This window comes from Chiloscyllium punctatum, chromosome 35 (genome assembly GCF_047496795.1).
Source record: "Chiloscyllium punctatum isolate Juve2018m chromosome 35, sChiPun1.3, whole genome shotgun sequence".
In the NCBI taxonomy this organism is placed as follows: domain Eukaryota; kingdom Metazoa; phylum Chordata; class Chondrichthyes; order Orectolobiformes; family Hemiscylliidae; genus Chiloscyllium; species Chiloscyllium punctatum.
In genome coordinates, this window is record NC_092773.1 from 12,711,313 (window position 1) to 12,731,771 (window position 20,459).

General features: G+C 41.1%; 2 protein-coding genes across 2 annotated transcripts in view; one reads left to right on the forward strand and one right to left on the reverse strand.

Annotated features, from left to right (window-relative positions):
* Positions 1-13,022, forward strand: part of sema4c (sema domain, immunoglobulin domain (Ig), transmembrane domain (TM) and short cytoplasmic domain, (semaphorin) 4C) — a 102,537-nt gene extending 89,515 nt beyond the window's left edge. The window contains exons 11-16 of the mRNA XM_072553986.1: positions 2,747-2,891; positions 5,322-5,544; positions 7,184-7,299; positions 8,082-8,233; positions 8,869-8,930; positions 9,860-13,022. Of these exons, the coding sequence (XP_072410087.1) occupies positions 2,747-2,891; positions 5,322-5,544; positions 7,184-7,299; positions 8,082-8,233; positions 8,869-8,930; positions 9,860-10,701 (1,540 nt within the window). The 3' untranslated portion in view covers positions 10,702-13,022. The remainder of the gene's footprint in view (positions 1-2,746; positions 2,892-5,321; positions 5,545-7,183; positions 7,300-8,081; positions 8,234-8,868; positions 8,931-9,859) is intronic.
* Positions 13,023-14,286: 1,264 nt separating this feature from the next.
* The window catches only part of LOC140459654 (receptor expression-enhancing protein 1-like), a 142,293-nt gene continuing 136,120 nt past the window's right edge, over positions 14,287-20,459 (reverse strand). Inside the window, exon 8 of the mRNA XM_072553989.1 lies at positions 14,287-14,368. Within this exon, the coding sequence (XP_072410090.1) occupies positions 14,333-14,368 (36 nt within the window). The 3' untranslated portion in view covers positions 14,287-14,332. The remainder of the gene's footprint in view (positions 14,369-20,459) is intronic.

A 20,459-nucleotide genomic window follows, 5' to 3' on the forward strand; every position in this document is an offset into this window, starting at 1 on the left:
TTGGCTCAACTGGATGTCGATGATTGAGTCTGTCAGAACGCAATACACCCCCTCTAAGTTGCTCTTGACTTTGAGAGGAAGAAAGAGATTGCATGCAGCAAAGTGAAAAGTTCAGCTTGAGCTGTAACAAATGTCATGGTTGCAAATGAAATTGGAGTGAATGGCTTCCTGTCAGACTTCCTTTACACTGGCAAGTGTGGTCACAATGTTATTGTGAAGATGTGCTACAAAATTCAAGATATTGGTTCACTGCATCTGGTTCCCTGTGTTATACCCAGAGCTGGTGATTGGAGCATCCATTCCTCTTCACCCTAGCAGATTAGCCCTTGGATCATGAAGGTTGGGACAAGGTGAAGTGAGTAATTAGTCCAGTCAGGGTCATTTTGCTGCCAAGTTAAGTCTGGCAAAAGTCACACCAAGTGTTGTCCTCATCCAAGATGGCTGTCCACTGATTCCCAATTAAGACAGTTTGCTTGTGCCCATAATGGATAAGCTCTGCTTTGAAACAATGTCTTAATGGCCACAGCCTACTAGCACTGTAAGCTGCAGTTCTTCACAGTTGAAGGCAGATGCTCCTGGGGCACCTGCCCGTGTATGTAGAATTGAGCCAGAGTACAGCTTTCTTGGGGATTGACTGAAGCGTTGGGTATGATGAGAGATGTTGGTAGGGGAAGAAACATTGTGTGTTGTGTTTTTGTTGGCAAGTAAAATGGTGCAATTGGGAGGAAGTCAGTCTCGCCATTTCAGCTGGTGTGTGAAGAACACATGGGGTATAAAAGCTGCAAATGTGTGCTGTGGCAGGTTGCATGACTGAGACTTTGTGTTGATTAGTCCCTGGAGAATTAGACAAATGTGACAGGCTGGAGAATTGTTTGCCTTATCAGGAAGAAGTTAGACTGGAAACTGTGTGAGTCAGATGATCAAGTTGGTGGTGGGTGATGGGGGCAGGGATGAGAGGGTGATTGCTAAGACAATGTGGGAGGTGCAGGTACTGCTGCTCTGCTCTGCACAGAAGGCAACACACAATCCCAGCAGGAAGGAATTAGATTTCCGAACATGCTGACGTTTCTGTCTGTTACCCTCAACTTGAGATCGTTACCTATGAAAAGGATGAAATGTGGCTTTTATTGTGAGTTCAGGGATGCACTTCCACTTGGGGTGAATATTTACCCAGGGGACCTTGTTTTGTGGCTTAGTTGAACTGATTCTGTGATGAAAAGCTTGTCCCAAGTTTTTGCTGAAGACACGTCCAAACAATGTATCCACTCATTGCAATTATGAAAGGGTAAACGTGCAAATGCAGTGTGAAAAGAGAGCTGTGAAAGGAGGTGAGGGAGGCAAGCTGTGATTAGTATATTTATTGAGAAAATAATGCAGCCAACTTGGATGAGCAAAATGAAATTGGCATGGTATCGATGAACTTGTGCACTTGATCAAGAATGCAAAATGTTAGATTTGGATGTTTTGAGCAGTTGTCAAATATATTGGAAACGTGTCTGTATCTGAGCTGTGGTTCAGACCAGGCTTGTATAATTGTAGCATTACACTGACTGCTTGCAAATTTGTAAATCAGTTGTGCTTTATTCCATGCTAATTTTTTGCTTTCATAGGCGTAATCATTTGCAACTTAATGAATGATGTACAGTCGGTACTGCAATGATGTGTGTTTCCTCCACATGAATTGGTTTCAACGCATTTCCAGAATTTCAAGCATTATATGTAGAACCGGAACCTTTGACCGGAAACTGGGAAAATCTGGCCCCATTAGTTTAAATGGTGCAGCTGTTGTGGATATAATACAAGATTGCAGCTATTGTGTTACTTCAGAGCTGACTGTACTGTCTTGGGCTGAAAAGCTGCAGTTAGGGCTACCAGAGCACTTTTACTAAGACCTCCACAGACGCTGCTGGCAGAATTTTGAAATGAGGACGCTCCCTCAGCACTTAGTTATTTCTGCAGCAATCTTTTATTTCCAAGCATGAACATCATTCTTTTATTTCCAAGCATGAACATGTAGCATGCTGAAAATATGGCAGTGATAGGAAGATTTGGTCAACGGCAAAAATTTGAGGTCAAGCTCTAGGACTTGGCAGTAAAAGCCTGCCTTTTTCGTGTACTACATACACTGTATCATCAGATGTGAAGACATTGCAAGATGGGTTTAATAGATTGTAGAACCTCTGCAGTCGAGAAGCAGGTCACTTGGCCTGTACAGTACACACCAAGCCTCTGAAGAACTGTCCACCCACATGTAACTCCCATAGCCTGTGTTTCCCATGGCTAACGCACCTAACCTTGACATTCATGGACCATGGTGGGCAACGTAATATGACCAATCTGCCTAAGGTCCACATATTTTGAATGTGGTAAGAGTCACAGGCACAGAAAATGTGCAAACCCCAAATAGTCAGCTGAGGGTGGAATTGAATTCCTGGTGCTGTGAAGCAGCAGTGTTATCCACCGCACCAGACAGTATGACGTTGCCGTACCTTTCTGTGTGAGGCAGTAGAGCTGGAACATAACCGAGATTTAGGCAAAGGAGTGATGGAACAGCTTGAAGCACTTCTGATAAATGCAATAACCATCTGTTGGTGCTGAGTGCCAAGTGCCGACTGAACAATGGTGATACTGCATGTCATTTGATGTCAGTCTGTTCGTCTCTGCTGTGGTGGCAAATGAGAGCTTTAATGTGAAATTTTTGTTAGCAGCCTGTTGGGTGTCATGACCTCTTACTGCTTGCTCACAGGGCTGATGTGGACATGTCTGCTGTCTGCCAGTACCGGATTGAAGACATTCAACGTGCCTTTGATGGACCTTTCAAAGAATACCGGGACCAGGCACAGAAATGGGGCCGATACTCTGACAAAGTGCCAAGTCCCCGGCCTGGAGCAGTAAGTTTTTGGCGCAAGTTTATCTTGATCCTTCCAGAACTAACAAACTGTTTGGCTGAATTCCAGCAGAGAACGTGGAGAAGATAGTTTAAATTCCCCTTCATTATCTTAATTCCCTCAGCACTTCATTGGTAAGGTTGAGTTTACCTGGAGATAAGTTCATGTGATATACATCACCATGATAGGCTATTATGTGTAACATGTCCATGTTAAGATGTCTGCTGCACTCAAGCTGCCTCCTGTCTCTTTTCATGTTCATCTTCTTAAGCTAAGTTCATGTCCTTTATTTGATTGTTTTCTGTCTTGGTTTCAAATCCTTCCATTTTTGGTAATACACCTTCAATGCTGATTGGATAAATACATGGGTTTGTTTTTCATGATGGTAACAAATAGCTATATTTGTTTGCACTGGAAGCAAAATTCACGTTTGTGGGTACTTTAAATTGAAATTTTGCTGGACATTGAAATGTTATTGTCATTGGACAAGAACACACAGCAGTGTTCTGAGTGTGGACTATTCCTGACTGAATACCAGTTTGAGCAGCATGTGTCTATGGTCTGGACTGACAGCAAGCGTGAAGACATGAGGGAGGTACATTGCTGTTGCCTAACTTGGCATTGCACTGAATCACATGCTGATGAGGTTCAGTCTGCAGGAGTTGAGCAGCACTTGTGAAGTTGTAAGTTGGTAAAAGTCTCCACTTTGTGGAAGATGGAGGCCTGCAGTCAAGGTGCAGGTTGGGTTTCCATTCAGGTTATTCCTTTGGGGGAGTAGCAGTGTGTCCCTGAAAGGCATTTCTGCTCCCTTGCAGTCCATCAGGCCTGCTTAAAACCAGATTGTGTTTCTGGGAAAAGTTATGGTCCTTTGGTTAATTTCGCTTCCTTTATTCACTCTTATTCAACATCAACTACCGTTTATGGGCACGAGTTTACCATGAGTCTGCTTGTGAAGAATTCTGGTCTGCCTGCAATGAGACAAATGTTGTGTAACTTGAAAGGGTTTAGAAAAGATTAGAAAAAGGAGAGGCTAAATTGGCTGGGGCTGTTTTCCCTGGACCATTGGAGGCTAAACCTTACAGAGGTTTAGAAATCATGATGGGCATGGATGGGATAAATATACAAGGTCTTTTCCCTGGGTTGGGGCAGTCCAGAAATACTAGGTATTGCTTTTGGGTGAGAGGGAAAGAAATGAGACCTAATAGGCAACTTGGTCATGTAAAGGGTGGAGAGTGTATGGAACGAGCTGCCAGAGGACTTGGAGTAGGCTGGTACAATAACGACATCTGAGAGGCATCTGGATGGGAATATGATCGAAGGGTGGAGAGGGATATGGGCCCAATTGTTGACCAGAGTCTAGATTTGTATAGGATATCATGTCAGCATCGATGAGTTGGACTGAAGGGTCAGTTTCCATGCTGTACATCTTTTGATTCTTTGTATCTTAAGTGTGTGACAGTTGAATTACTTGATGCTGATTTAATGTCAGAAGCGCCCAGCAACAAATTTTCCCCAAAGAAAGTGATTATTTTGCATGTGCTAAGAAGCTAAACTCAATTGTCCATTCAGCAGTGTGGTTCAAGTTTGCAGCATCCCAGGAAACCCAGTAGCAGATCTTAAAAATGTGCTGCTGGAAAAGTGCAGCAGGTCAGGCAGCATCAAAGGAACCGGAGAATCGATGTTTCGGGCATAAGCCCTTCTTCAGGAACGTTCTTCCTTGAAGAAGCTCTCCTCCTCCCTCTACAAGCTAGCTGTGATCTCCAGCATCTGCAGTCCTCACTTTCTCCTCGTTGATTTTAACCCAGTATCACATGTCTGGGATTGGTCAGTGTATGTAATTGCAATTTGGAAGTAGTTGGGACAGAGCATTGATCAGTATTGAATTTAGTGTGCCTTCAAGCTGTTGTTGTCAGGATTACTCCCGAGATGTGATTTAAATTTGCATATTTTGGATCTTGGTTGTATCAGAGTGGTATTTGATAAAATAGGGTATCTGTTTATTGTAGTGGTCTGTTGCAGGAAAGGCCACAGTGACACTTAAAAAAAAACATCTTTTGACTCCACTGCTGATTTGGGCCATTGGAACCATTGGTAATCTGATTGGCAGATCCTGGATAAAGAGTGTCAAATGCACTGTCAGCTTGACTTGAGACCTTTTTTGTTATTACAACAGTGTATAAAATATCCCAGGAATTTGCCTTGTGTCAATGTTGTTTGGCCAGTAACAATCATCTTGATTGAGATGGAGTTACTGGATCTTTGGTTGTAGTATCAAGTGCAGTAGTAAATGTGAATTGTTCTGCCAGTAAATCTGTCAGCAGAACAAATACCTAAGTTATGCTTGTGACACTAAGGGGTAATCTCCAAATCTTGCATGTTAGAATTTGAATGTAAGCTGCTAACATTTTCTCATGATCTTGTCCTGGTTTCCAGTGCATCACAAACAACCATAGGGAGCTTGGTTATAACACTTCACTCGAGTTGCCTGACAACACCCTTAACTTCGCGAAGAAGCACCCACTGATGGACGATCTCGTTCAACCTGTCGGAAATCAACCTCTACTCATCCAGAAAAACATTAACTACACACAGATTGTGGTGGACTGGGCATTGGCTGTGAACGGCAATCAGTACATAGTCCTCTTCATTGGGACAGGTCAGTCCTGTTTTTGGTTTTGAAGATTTACAGTAGTCTGTCAGAGAGTGGGTCTTAGTGTTGCAATCTGGGTTCCATAGAGTGTCACAATATTTTCTGTAAGTTGAGTGGAAATCTTATCAAGTTCCTTATGTGTAGTGTCTGGCACTTGGGGTCCAAAAGAAAATATCCACTTAATTCTGGCTGAAAGCAGAGCTTTGTTATCCAAATCTCATGTTTAACTGGTCAGCCAGTGGAAGACCATGAAGGTTTGAAAGCATGGGGAAATGGCAGTGATGGGTTGGTAATTCAAGATAATGGTTTTAAGAGAGTTGCTGTGGAAAAGAAGGTCATGTGCCTGTAGCTTGTCTGTACGATATGCTTTGGCCTAAGCTTCTGAAGTGACAATTTTCAAGTGACAAGATTTTTGAAGAAGGGGAGGGGGCAGTGCTAAAGAAATATGGTGGTAAATCTGAGAGTAAGGCTAATACTTTAGAGACATGGGTGCAAATGTCACAGTAGCGGGAACTGAAATTTGAACTGAAGGGATACCAGGAATATTATGACTGCTGTAAGGTATAGCTGAACTGCAAACTGTATAATTAATTACTCTTAATGGTTTTGTCAACACTTAAGTGCCTCAGAATGGTCCTTCAGGGAAAAAGCTTGGTTAAATTGCCTATGTGAAGAATAACTTTGTATGTATCTTGAAATCCCTGAAATGGCACAATCCATTCTGTCAGATCAATTGGCATGAGCACCAAGTGCTTGATCAATTAATGATGTGCACATAATTTACATTATGAATTAAAAACAAAACAAAAACAAATAAATGCATTTTTTTTGAGAGAGGAGCTTTGCATGGTTGTGACAGTGTCAGTTGGTGCCTGCCTTTTTTCTGGGATGACAGCAGTTTGGAAAGTGCAGATAGACTATGCATTAACAAAAAATGGCTTTGGGCATCATTTGGTTCTGATGTGAACGTTAAAACTGATAGTACCCGGGAAGTTTTGGAGTTCAACATTAGCTGGATGGCTAGTGCATTAAATGAATGTAAATCTTGAACTGGTTCATCAAGGTCATGTTCAGGGGAAGAAGTCTGATAGTGTTAGATTGTTTAAGGGGGCAGGTTACTGCAGAGAGAGTAGATCCTAATTGCCCTTTCCAAAGTGCAATGAGCAGTGAATGGTGGCCCAGCACTGTGCATAAAGTGTCAGAGAATAAGCTTACTGAAGCAAATGGACAGCAAACTATGTGCAATTGGAGTCATGTGGTACTGGAGTGAACTTTGGATTTTGTTTCTGTGTGGATTTACAGAAAGAACCTGATTAATAACAGAGGGAAAATTTATGATTTCTTTTGGAATGCCTTTGTCCCACTATTGACAGTGAGTTTGCTTGTAAGACTTGCTACCTTCAATCTGGGAAAGTGCCCCATGGTGTTAAACAGGAGCATTTGCAAGGATCAGGAAACATCCAGTGTTCAGCTATAGGGTTGTACATTTGTTGGGACAGGAGAAATTGTAAACTTAGATGACCATCCTGTGCTGCTGAGACAGCTTGATTTCTGTTCTAGTTCCCTGGTTGGAGTCAGCAATGTCACATGTATGGAGTTTCCATGTCAAACAGTTCCTGGCATGTGTTTGCTTCTGAATCCTTAGGTAGAGGATGGCTGCACAAGGCTGTAATGATTGGTTCCCAGATACACATTATTGAAGAGCTCCAGCTATTTGAGGACCCTCAGCCAGTTGAAAACTTAGCCATCTCCAAGAAGAAAGTAAGTGTGTCCTCTATGTTTATTCAGCATGACTGTCAACAGCTCTGTTTAGCTCCATCCAATAAGTCAATGAATTAATCTATGTTCTGTGTAGCTCCCCAGTTTGCTTTAATGTTATTACTCTGCTTTGTCGAGATCACAGTATTCACAGTAGATCATACCACATATGAGAGATGGAGAATAGTCCAATGAGATGGGCTTGAAGGGCACCACTTGGTAAACCGGGCAATGCCCTCTACCTTTGAGAATGGTAGACGGTTATGTTGTTGTGCAGAGTTTGAAGAAAACTTAGTAGGTTGTATTCCTTGCCCTGTTGGCCAAACTAATTGTTCTAAAGATGCTTGGATGATGAAACTTACTGTGTTAGATAACACTGAATTTGACCAAGAGGACCTGTGGATTCTGAAGCTCTCCAAGTCCTAACCTACATCCTGCCATGGATTAACTGTGTGGAGTTCTGCTTAAATATGTCAATGTTTAATTCCTTGACTGCAGTTTGAAATTGTTTTAAGTGACTGCCATTTTCCCACAGTTCCTGTTGAGCATCCCCTAAGATGCTGTTCATGTGTGGAGTCAGAGTAATCTTTGTTTTTTTTTTGTGCGTTGCTTAATATTTCTCCTGAGTCCTTGAATCTGCATTGTTACATTCTTCAACAGCCACTTTTGTTGGAAATGCTGTGAAAGACTTTGAAATGTCTGCCCTATTGTAAAGGTCCTATGTGAATGCAAGTTGGTATTCAGAGTGGGCAGGAAGTTCATTCTTCTCCCCTTCTTTGCTACAGAAACTCCTGTTTGCTGGATCTCGCAGTCAGGTTGTTCAGGTGCCGTTTGCAGACTGTGAGAAGTACAGAAGCTGTGTGGATTGCATCTTGGCAAGGGACCCATACTGTGCCTGGACAAAGTGGGGATGCATGAGCATTGATGAATCACCTGGGTAAGGATTGAGTCTTGTGTTGTGATGGACTTGTTTGTTTTTCTTATTGTGAGCAAACTGGTAACTTTTAACTCAAATAGTGGCATTCCTAATGTGTCCAGGTCTCAAATGTAATCCATCTGGGGCATTTGACATGGGTTTGGGCTGATGATGGAAAATGCCAAGGAATTGGGGTCAACGGGAGCTCATGTTGCACTCTTGAGTGTCTAAGGATGGTGGGTTCCACATACCAGGAAGCTGTATTTTATGTGAAAATCTTTTGAGTTGTACTATGTAGTTTCAATGTGGCCTCCACCTCTCAGACCCTGGTATATTTCAAGGAATGGAGTAGAGTTCATAAATGTTTTGTGTCAAGTTGGAGACTTGCAGCTGCATTGGTTCTCAACTTCTCAGTTGTTGAACTCTGAGAAGCACATGAAATGCAGAGTGGCGATGACAAATCAAGTTGAACTGCCCGTAAATGAATTGAGCTTAAAAGTATGTGTGCTGTGGAGGTTCAGCATGCTGAGATTTCAATGTTCCACTGGATGTGCTTCAGCTCATGTTGAATCTGTGGAACAGAATCATTATGGACGACTGCGTTTTATGTATTTTGGTCAAGGGTAATTCCAGACAATTTGCTTTGTTTCTTACAGATTTCTTGATATGGTACAGGATGTTGGCTTTGCTGATGTCACGCTGTGTCGTCACCCTCCAGGTAACACAACTGAGAGACACGGACAGTTTTCAAAGGTTTTTCATGATAATGATGACAATAGCCAGATGGACTGGGAAGTTGCATTCAGTGCACTCAGAAACAGCCTGAGGAAATGATGCTTTATAAGCCTCCATGCAGATGGATGGGGTATATTTGATGTGCCCTCTGCCTGCACTGGCAGCTCTTTTGGTGTCACTGATTAAGGGAAGTGTGCATGTTTTTGTCTGAAGTCTTGTTCCGATGAGACTTGTGCAGCTACTTTGACTGGCTTAACATCAAGAGCTTTATTTCCACTTCTGGTGTAGAGCAATTGCTGTGTATGCTGAGAATCTGAATTGTTGCTCATGTGCACTGCTAAGCTTGTATAATTTGGTTAACTGTGTATATGTAACTCATCTAGTTTATGCTACATTTTTGTCCATGGTAAATAACTGAAATTCAAAGGACCTTTCACACTGGTTGAAGAGTCCTTTGCACTCTGTCTGTTCTTGTTGCCCTTTTACAAGAATGTTAGGTGTTCAAATAGAAGTGGACATGAGGATCAAGTTGTTGATATAATTGTTGACACATGAAATGAGAACTTCATGTGCTCTCATACGGATATGAAGTGCACCACTGTATCGTGATGAAGAGGAGCTTGGGACTTTGCCCTGGTTTTTGTCATGTGCATCTATTGGCTGTCTAAAATTCTGTGGGGGATGTGCTCATTAGCAGTTTGTATTTTTAGAATGAGTAACTATTCTGTAATTGGAGGATAGAATTAAGTAGCTATCTATTTAAAATGTTTATTTTTAGGGTGCACAGATAGCACAGAAATGTCAAGCATTTCAGTAAATCCATGTGTACTCATTGAATGACTGTCTGAGCCCTGTTGCTGTGACTAAGGTGAGGTTGACTGCTCTGTTTTTATTCTGATCATGCCCTTGTAGGTGTTGTGAAAATCAAGAACCTGACTGTTGTAGCTGGCACTACCATCCTCTTGCCATGCCAACTCATCTCCAACCTGGCTAAGCCCAAGTGGAAATTCGAAGAGCGAGATCTTGCTGAAGTATCTTATGACAACTATGAAGTTCAGTCCAAATCTCTGTTAATATCGGACATACAGATCCAACAAGGTGGCATTTATTTGTGTTTCTCTGTTGAGAAACATGAGCCAGATTTGGTGGGAAGGTACTTGCTCAATGTTGTATCCAATCCTGCCATGACCCTGGAAAGCAGAGCGGCAGTGAGCCATTTTGGATTGGTTTGGCTTAGTGTGTTTGTCCTGGGAGTGGTTTGCCTCTGCTTGCTGGGAGCAGTTATCTACCTGAACCGCAAGCTTAGGGAGCGGCTGGAGAAACCAGAGGTGACCAAGGAAGTAGAGTGTGTTCATGCTTACCCCACAGAGCGTATCCTGCCAAAAGAGGTTCCCAAGGGTACCAAATTCATACCTAGTCAGACATCGAACTCTGATGAAAAGCTGTGGGAGTCACCTTCGTATTATTACTCTGATGGCTCCCTGAAAATTGTGCCTGGCCATGCCTTGTGCCAGAATGGGAGTTCACCATCTCACAATGGCACTGCTAATGGAATTCCTGGGCAGCCCCTACCCACGGCTGTCCAGTCACCCACCCGTCTCAATCTGGCAAACATTCGTGGTGCAAATACAAATGGTTATATCCGGCTGCAGCTAGGAGAGGATGGTGTGGACCCGTTCTCTGAAGAGTTAAGGAAGAAGTTGAAGCAGCGTCAGATGTTGCCTGATGCGAATCCAGAGGAGTCCTCGGTGTGAGCAATGGTTGGATTTCCACTTGGCATAAGGCTACCTCATCTTTTGTGTAAATAGGACAAATGATAAACAAACACTGAATTATGGAGTCAATGAAGACTATGTATATTCTCTGCAAGATACACACCTGCTTTGAAAAGATTAACAAATCAGATTGCGTACTGCAGAAATGCCCAAAACATAATGCATTAACTTAACGCAATGTCTATATACACTGTACTGACCATCTTTGTCACCAGACTTGGTGTTAAACCATGAACAGGATGAGTGGCTCCCCAAATGAGGGTCTGTTTGCTGCTTTGTGGTGATTGGTGTGATTCACATTGGCTGCTGCAGTATCACGTAAGTTAAATGTAACAACTTGTTGAGGGTTTTGCTGAATTGGCCCCAAATTTACTAGTTTTCACAAAGTGAAAGCATGAAGCTGAAGTTGTAGTTGAGTCTTCAGCTAGTTTTGCTGTTAATTGGGTCTGGACTTGCTGAGATTAGTGATTGTGAAATGAACTGCCAACAATGGTCAGCTTTTGAGGTTGAGAGCAGTGGTTGTCTGCTTTGTGTCACTGTTGGTGTGAGTACAAGTGAGCTCACCTGGTGTGTTCACCTCCCATCTGTGGGTTATTTGGGGGGTGGTATTTTGAATATGTGGATTATTCCTGTCCAGGCTACTCATTGCAGTCTTTTTCTAGTTGCAGTCTTTTTCTGTAATCTGATCACCATGACCATGTGATCATATTGAACTGATGAAGCAGACTAGGTTAGAAACAGAACTGGAAGTTTTGTTTCCAATTATGTGCTTTCTCTGAATCATGAAACAATGTGTTTTGTTGCTTGTGATAACTGTCTGCATTGGTCATGTCTACCCATGTTATGTTGTGTATCCCTGGATTTTGTTGCATCTTCTTATGGTATGTTCCTCATCTAATTCTGCTCCATTTTTTTCTTAGTTGAATTTAAGAGTGGACCAGAAGTGGCTGCAGTGAAGCTAACAGGTTATTCTTGGTGTTAAAAATCAAAGATGTGCATTGTGCTGAGTCATAATCGTCGCAGTGTCAAGACCACAGCATGTGATGCTGAAACAAATGGTTATTTTCACACCACAAGGTTATTGGTTCTCTTGATTTGGGAATGAAGTGAGTGGTCTATTAGTGATGTTTTCTGATTGACCTGCTCAGGGTGCTTTGTTGGGTGATCTTGTTAAAATGCCCACCAGTTGCTGCTCATTGGTGTCAAGGACAAGTCCAACTTTGATACATGGTTCCAGAATAGAGACAACCTTATGGCTTTTGCATCAGTTTCATGTAGAGTTGGTTTGGTTTTTGTCTAAGTGCACACAGAATTTTGGGAACAAATTCACTGCTGAATTTTAGGTGGTCTCTGTACAAACACAGTACAGATTTGGTTTGAGATGTGTTTGTAACCAAATCAAATGTGGTTTTCAAAGTGCACGTTTGACAGACAGTGAATCATCTGGTGCTGAGGTTTCAGTCAGTGATTAGCGGTTGTCAAATGGTAACGAGTCATGGAGACCTTCATGGGAATTGGATATGTATAGAATGAGGAGCATGCTTCTTTGTTAGATATTGTTTGCTTATTGCCAGTGGCCAATGCTGAAGTTCGGTGAGGATGTTAGACAAGTGATGCTCTTGAAGAGAATCGTTGATTTTTGGACAAACATCATGGTGGCAGTGTGATCAGAGGTTTAGGATGGTAATGTTAGGATGGACAGCAAGTTCATTGGAGAACTATTGCAGCTGTGTTTTGAGTGCAGTGTACATACTGCAAATCTGCATATTGTTGCGCAGACACTACAAAGTTTCTGGTCTATGATTTGAGGTAGTGTTTGGTATACTGATTGGAATCAGGCATGTGTTCAAGCTTGGCAAGGGAAGAATGCCGTGTGCAGTTCAGAGGGCAGATGGGTGGAGAGTGTGCAACAGTTAATGGCTCCTGGACTTGAAATGTTATTGGAATAGGTGTTTGTTTTAGAAATGTGAAGTTAGTTGGTTGGTGGCAGAGGAATTTGGTCAGAACGTCTGTGCATTAGGTTCACCCAACTGTTTAATTAGTGTGTCCAAGAGTGAGGTTAAAACTGAAGTGCTTCTCCTGCCCTTGTGTGTCCTTGTTGGGGGGAGGGAAGCATGAGCAAAGCGTTGTGAATTTTTGTTAGCACATTATGCTAGATGTGCTGGCATCTGAAGTTCCTCACTTGTACTTTAAAATGTAAGTTATTGAGCTCAGCATGTAATTTAAGTCTTGTACAGTCTAAAATATTTAAAATATTTTTATAACAATTTTAAAAGGATTAAACAAAATGATACACTGTATCCAATAATTGTTTTGTGTTGATTTTTACTGCGCAATGGTTGCTTTCTGATATAATTTGGATAGATTGCATTTCATTTTCTATTTGACAAATATCATTCCCAGCTAGTGTTGAATAGAAATAGCCCTCAAATGAGAGCATAATTTGTTGTCTTGGGTGGGCAGAGAAGATCCTCTTGTCATGTTAAGTTTTGAATTACTATTTCAGATGTGGAAAATTGGATGTCATAAATCATCCACGCACTTGTTTAATGAAGAAATGTGAGTTGTAATGCAGAGTAGAATCAAGGATTATTGCAGTCCTGTACATTCAGCTCTTATGAATGGTTCTGGGGTTGGCATGATGAATTGGACACAACCTTAAGACAGTTTCACTGTGATACAGCTTATTGGGGATGTTTGCAATGCAGTCGAAGGTCACAAGCTAAGTGCTGTGGGTCTGACCTGGGGCCAAGAGTAAACTGAATTGTGATCCTAGTGAGAGAGTGACAGTTTATCATATTATTGAAGTGTTAGGTGCAGACCAGGTAAGTGAAATTTGCCTCTTTTTGACTTACACTTTACATCTGCAATATGTGCAGGCATGTCTGGTCCTCTCAGGTGGTAAAAATTTGGTTACCAAATTTCAGACAGACTGCAATGACCTCACAAGATTTGAAATCACTGTGATGAGTTAAGATGGGCCTGTAAACTCATGTTTAAGTTTGAGCATTGTCTTGTCTGTTATGTTTCCCCTAATAATTGTTGTGATCTTGCCCATGCTGCCACAAATAAATTTTGACTGTCACTGGATTTGTCTGGCGCTACAACTGAGTGTCCAAATATGAACTGTTCAGCCCCAGCAAGAAGACAACTGAGGTCTTCAAAATTAATGCTGTGCTGTTGGACCAGAGCTTGCATCTGGTAAATGTTGATAGAAAGAGTGGGATTGGGGTGTACACTAGCCCAGGTTGAATTGGAAGCATAATTGTTAGATAGCAAACGTTTTCCAGGCCATCATACTTTAAGTCTGTCACAAATGGTTTATGTATTCTCTATGTGAATCAAAAGTTACAGTGCCAGGAGACAACACTGAGAGAACTTCACGGTCTTTTGAAATGATATTTAACAGATAGCATACAGAGGAGGTGGCCCAGTATGATAATCACATTAAATAACAGTCAACCAACAGATGTGGTTGTTGTCATCTAAGTCTTCACTGGTTCTGCTAGCAGAGGGTTCTTTAACAGGACTCTGGTATTCATTACGTTGATTCAAGTCCCTTCTTGGAGCAGCAGAGTGATTCACAAACCCCCATTGTTATCATCTGATTTCAAATATCCACAAGGAGGTTGTTATCAAGACCAAGCTGAAAAACAGAAAACAGAAAAAACCTAACGGATTGAACAGGATATTCTCATTTCTCCACATCAGGATGGCACAAAATTACATTGCTTTGCTTGTACACATTCACACTACTTTCAAGGGAAATGAGTTATTTGTCCAGAAGAAGCTTAAGTAACAAATACAGACACACAAAACAAGAGGGAAGTAATATGTCAAGCAAGCTGAGCACAGTCCAGACTTATAAGCTATTTGACTTCCTTGTCAAACCTCATTTGTAATGTTTCAATGTACAACAGCTCATCTACAGCACACAGTAGTAAGCAGCTGCAAACATCTCAGAGCATTTCTTCCTGTTAACTGGTTGAGGAGTCGAAATCAGGAGTTTGGAGCTACTTCACCACTTTAGTGCCTGATGGCAAATTTATTCTTTAATAATCTTGAGTGGCACAAATAAGGTGCTTTCAATGTCAAAACGGAAGAGCTCAACTGTCAAGTAGTACCAACCTTTTCCACAGAGTGGTTGTTCTGTGGAATGACTTGCCAAATGAAGTGGTACATGTAGTGTACACAAAGAAGCAAAATTTACAGCTAGGTGGGAAATCTGGTCAACATGGACAACTTGAATCAAAGGATCTCTGCCTGCACTGCATGACTATGATATGTCAAATACAAGCATGTGAAAATCTTACCTCTGGCTTTCCAAAGAACCACTGCAATCTACCTTCTGTCACTGTTGCATCAAGGTTGTCAACGCCACTAACACTGCATACATTCAATATAGACACATAATTTCCACAGCAATGAGGAAAATGACAATGCTATGAGCACACCTAATGTGAAGTTTCAGCACAGGCTGTAGTTGGCAAGTTAGTACGACACATTATTTTCCACAATCTCAAACCTTTTGGATTTAAGTATTGGCATTCCCAAGCTTTCTCTTCCCATTAGAACTGCTACGTTTTGAACACTGGGAATTGATCTTGCACAATTACATGACTCAATTTACCTTACCCCTAATAATGGAATCAAAGTTACTATAGTGATTTGTGCACTTTGACCAACAAACTCTTAACTTTGATCACTATGTGCACACATCAACAATGGGGTAATGGTGCCTGATTAGCAAAGCACAAATTTAACTTGTTACATTTGGTGCTGCAAGAAATAACGACTTTTTCATCCCAACTGAGTTGTTCAGTAATGACTTAAATGACAGCAAGTGCCAAACAAGATGCACAACTACAGCTTTGGCACTTGCTTTAATTGACAGTTTTGTCACTGAATTTAGAAAACAAAGCCTGCTGGAGAACTCTCAGTTCTAAAATCCTGCAAGCAAGCCAGATCCCCCTCACTACTTCAGGGGAACAAAACAAACCTTGTAAAACAAAAGCTAATACAAGTCACAACTAGGCCGAATTGCATTGGATAAGGATCACCCCAGTCAACTTAACCAGATAAAACAAGTCATCACATGTCATTTTGAGGATTGAATTTCTTAATTGATTGATCCTGGTCTTGGCTGCTTAAATTTTCCATGTACAATATTCCTTCAAAGCTGCCTGTCTGATCTATCATTTTGACCCCATATGTGATTTCACTGAAGGCTCAGGACAAGTATCTTGGATTCCTTCTCCATTGACAAATTTTCAGATTTGTCATTTGTCATTGGAGCTCAATGGCCAAGGCACTTCCTATAAGCATTGTTACAAACTGGTTCATTCCCATGACCTGACAAAGGCTCAAAACATCAAATGAGCAAAGAAATTGAAGATGATGATTTGGTCCAAAACATCAACATACTAATTCTGTCTCCCAAATGCACATCTTGTGATAAGACAAAGACCAGGTCTCCACAGTCATCAGAAGGAGTTCCAATTGAATAAGAGTTAAAGCAGCTTGAGCAAGTTAAAGAATGGAGGAAGCTTGACATAAGAGTTGGAATCACAAATGAAATTGAAAATTGAGTGGAATGAAAAATGATACTGTAAAGCCTGCAGTTTGCATGTCTTGTAAAAAACGTTCACATACAATATCACATTTTGATTAAACTGTTAGAAGGTAACAAAACATATGAAACAACATATGCCTCATTGACACAACACTTAAAATTTATGCACCTAAGAAGTTTTTGCAGATTAGGATATGAAAAAAATATCCTAAGAGGACAGGCAGCGAGTATTTCATTCACATAATCAAATGCCAGATAACAGCAAAGCAATAGGACGTTGCAATTCAGTTAACTGATAGCCAGTTATTCAAGGTTCCTCTATATATGGTTCAGGTGCAGGAGCAAGATCCTGAAAAATGATGTCAATAAATTTAAGATTTGAAGTCATTAAAATGGAATGATTAAATCTTTTGACTGGTGGTTAAATGAAAACTGTGCACAAGTGCTACTCAGAGATCATCCTCCAAAAACAAAGCTAATTTCATTCCCTTCAGTCTTCACACAATGCTGAACATCAGACAGCTTCAACTATCTAACAGGAAATCACAGACACAGATGATGATTTCTTGATGGATAAAAGTGAACCTCCAATAACCTTCCTAAAGCTGAAAACAATAGAATGTAGCCAGGTGAAAGTTAATCAAGTTCCAACAGTAAAGAGGGGGAACCACTGGGAAGTCCACACATCTCCTTCCAAGAACACAAATGCAGGTGCTCAGTCAGGTCAACTAGCTCCAATTTGACAAATTATTCAGACTGCTTGAAATTTGCGTGGAAGCCCAAGGGACTTTCAGACATTCATAAAATAGAAGTAAAAGAACAGACTCAGAATGATTATAGTCAGACCTTCAACCACAACAGCCAAATACCACTACGATAGCCAAATGGGTGTGAATGAGGAGCATGAAACTTAAAAAAGGCTGTCGGTCAAAAGGCAAAGCTTTCTTTAAATGATAAAACTCAATTAAAATCAAAAATAAAAGATACAGGCATTCCTACAAGTCTGTCAGTAGCTGAACACTTTTTCTCCAGACTGCCATCGAAACCCAACTGCTAACAATACATTAGCTGGAGAGTATATCTCAAGTATATCTTACAGGGAGCAGAGTGTGGCATGTTATCCAAAACTGCAGTAATAGGATTTGTTAAGAAATTGCCACAAAAAGATTGCAAGTATTTTTGTTATGTTTGGCACTCAGGCCAATGACTGAATAAACTCCAGTGTCACAACCCACAAGGCCAAGACTTCCCTCAAGGATACAGATGATTAAAGACAAGAGTTTCACATGTTTTCTTTAGCTCAGGCTAAGGAACTAGATCAAGATTTGCCCAACATAAAATGAGAAGTACAAAACTTCAAATGCAAGACTGGTTCAGCTGACTGTCAATTCCAGTTTGAGACAGAGATACACAATATTGAGTCTAACCAAAATAAAAGTCTTGTCATACCCAATTGTGAATTAATTTCAATTTAAGGGGGTATACCTTAAGATTACAAAACCATATTTACTAATTTATTTTATCACTTGTTAAAACATAAGTTGGGTCCAACAGGGGCAGCATGGCGGCTCAGTCATAAGCACAGTCATGTGCCAGGGACCCAGGTTCAATTCCAGTCTGCATGGAGTTGGCACATTATCCCAGTGACAGTGTGGGGTTTTTTCCCCACAGTCCAAAGGTTAGGGGATTTGGTCATGCTTAATTGCCCATTGTGCTCATGGCACTGCATGAGTCAGGGGGAATGTAGCATAATAGGGGAATGGGTCTGGATGGGTTACTCCTTCGACAGTCAGACTTGCTGGGCCAAATGGCCTGTATGGAATTCAATTTTTCATTTTCTTGCTCAGTGATGAAAAAAGTTTCTTTGATCTTAGTGGTCCATTTCTTGGCATCTCATCACTGGTGTAACAAAGCCAAATGGCAGCTTCCCAAATTGAGGCTTCATTCTAAACCACCACAATTTAGGGGGCAAGCAAACAGCCTAACACATCAACCTGTCCAGCTGAAACCACCTCAGCATTCACCATTCCTGTGTGAAGGCAACCATACTTCTTCAAAGTTTACAATATTGGCATCTGTCAGAATGACCATTTCCTGACCAGCCCTCATTACTGTAAATCTAATAGTGACCTGTCATCTTGAAGCATGGCATTGCAAACAGCTCAAGTATTAGGAACTTACAGATAGTGGTCTTAGCATGCATTTACATGCTGTGCCATCCAAGGAGGGAGAGATTGTAGATTTGGAAGTTACGATCAAAGAAGGGGTTTATGAGCTACTGCACTCCATTGGATGTGTGACAGACACTGGTATTACTATGTTTCAGCATCACAGACAGTGAATACAAGTGCGGATAGACTTTAAAATCAAGCCCACTACACTGCTTTCAACCAAACAGATTTGACCTTGTCCAGCTGAACTACTTGCAAGATGTACATATATATCTATGAATGTGATATTGTCATCTTTCACAACCATCCTGTTTATGAATCCTTGCAAATTTAAACAAGTATACATGCACAACAAATACATTTGCAAAAGAGCAAATAAGAACTTGTTTTGCCAGTTGATGTAGGTTTGTTGTAACAAACTGTTCCAATTTTTTCATCCTATTCCAAAAGTGAGAGATCATGTGCCTGACAGGCATTTTTCTCTCCTCCAAAACATCCAGCAATGATTCCCCAGTGTTTCCAAGTATTTACTTTATATGTAGAGTCGTTGACTGGATAACAACATAGCTAAAATCAAAGTCAGGAGAGGACAATTTCAAAATGGGTGCAACTTCCAACAGGACCCAACCAGTTCATCAACAGTAAAGAGTATCTATAAGCACATGCTCCCTCACCAATGACACTGCAGCATACATGCATCCACAGCAGAGGGACATGTACTCAGCAATTGTGACCTGATCAACTGGCCAAAATATTCCACCATTCCCTGATAAAATGGACTGAGATTTCTTGGATGATATTCAACAGTAGCATTCAAGATTCTCCTCATTAAATTGCTTATACTTCATTTTTATGGCCACTCATGGAATTGTGTTACAGCTGCACTGAAACAGCAAAGCAGAATCTATTGCCTCAAATCCTGCCTTGATAGTTACCAAACACAAAGCATCATTTACACAACAGATTAGCTAGTCACCTCAAAAGGCCTAGCCTGACTATGTACCACAGTATATACCAGAGAATTTACAGGACTGGTCCACAGTAATGCAGATATAACAGGTTTTACTTTCAAGGTCAAAAGAAACTGTGGCATTTATATTACATTTCAGTCATTCATTTCCACCCTCAGGACCATTTTGATTTTACATTCCTCAGTTATGCAAGGAGTCACGATTGTCCCTGCACTGTGTGGCATCACAAGCCATTATTTATGATTCTAAGTTGCTGAATGAATAAAAACAAAGGTGCTTTAACTGGCTAATGATCATGGTACAAGACTGTTGCACAATAACTAAAACTGGCCAAGCCAAAGACATACTGCATTGCAAAATGAAGGACATGAAATTGCTACTGCCTTCAGCTTCAAGTATATAGTTTGGACTCCCTCATCCTTCATCACAACACTCATGCTAATTTCAGTTATGTTTGATGCTGTTTTGATTGTGTAATTTTGTGACAAAAACAAAGTACCACTTGTTTGCATTTCAAGACCACATTGCAACCTCATTCTTGGTTTGTCACATTTTATCTGCCAAGTACAGGGCAATGGCTGCATGCTTAAACAAAATCTAACCAACATAAGGGTTTACAAGCAAAGGACATACCTACCCTTTTCTCAAGGACACTAAGTCCTTTCTCAACTAACAGTGCTAACAGTATAGAAGATGTCTTACCCAGAGAGAAAAAAAGATACAGTTATTGACTCCAACTATAACAGATGCTTAACTAAGGCTGTGGGACTAGTCTCCCAAGTGTGCCACAGCTAGCACCAGACAGGAGGAATAAAAACTTGACACATTTGACAGGACTGAGCACAGTCCTGACTGAGCACTTTCCCATGCTGAGGTCAATGCTACCAACACTCAAATTTTATATTACATTCCCTACAGTGTACAAACAGGCCCTTCTGCCCAGTAAGTCCATACCAACCCATTTCCCTCTGACTAATGCACCAAACACGATAAGCAATTCGGTATGGCGAATTCACCTGACCT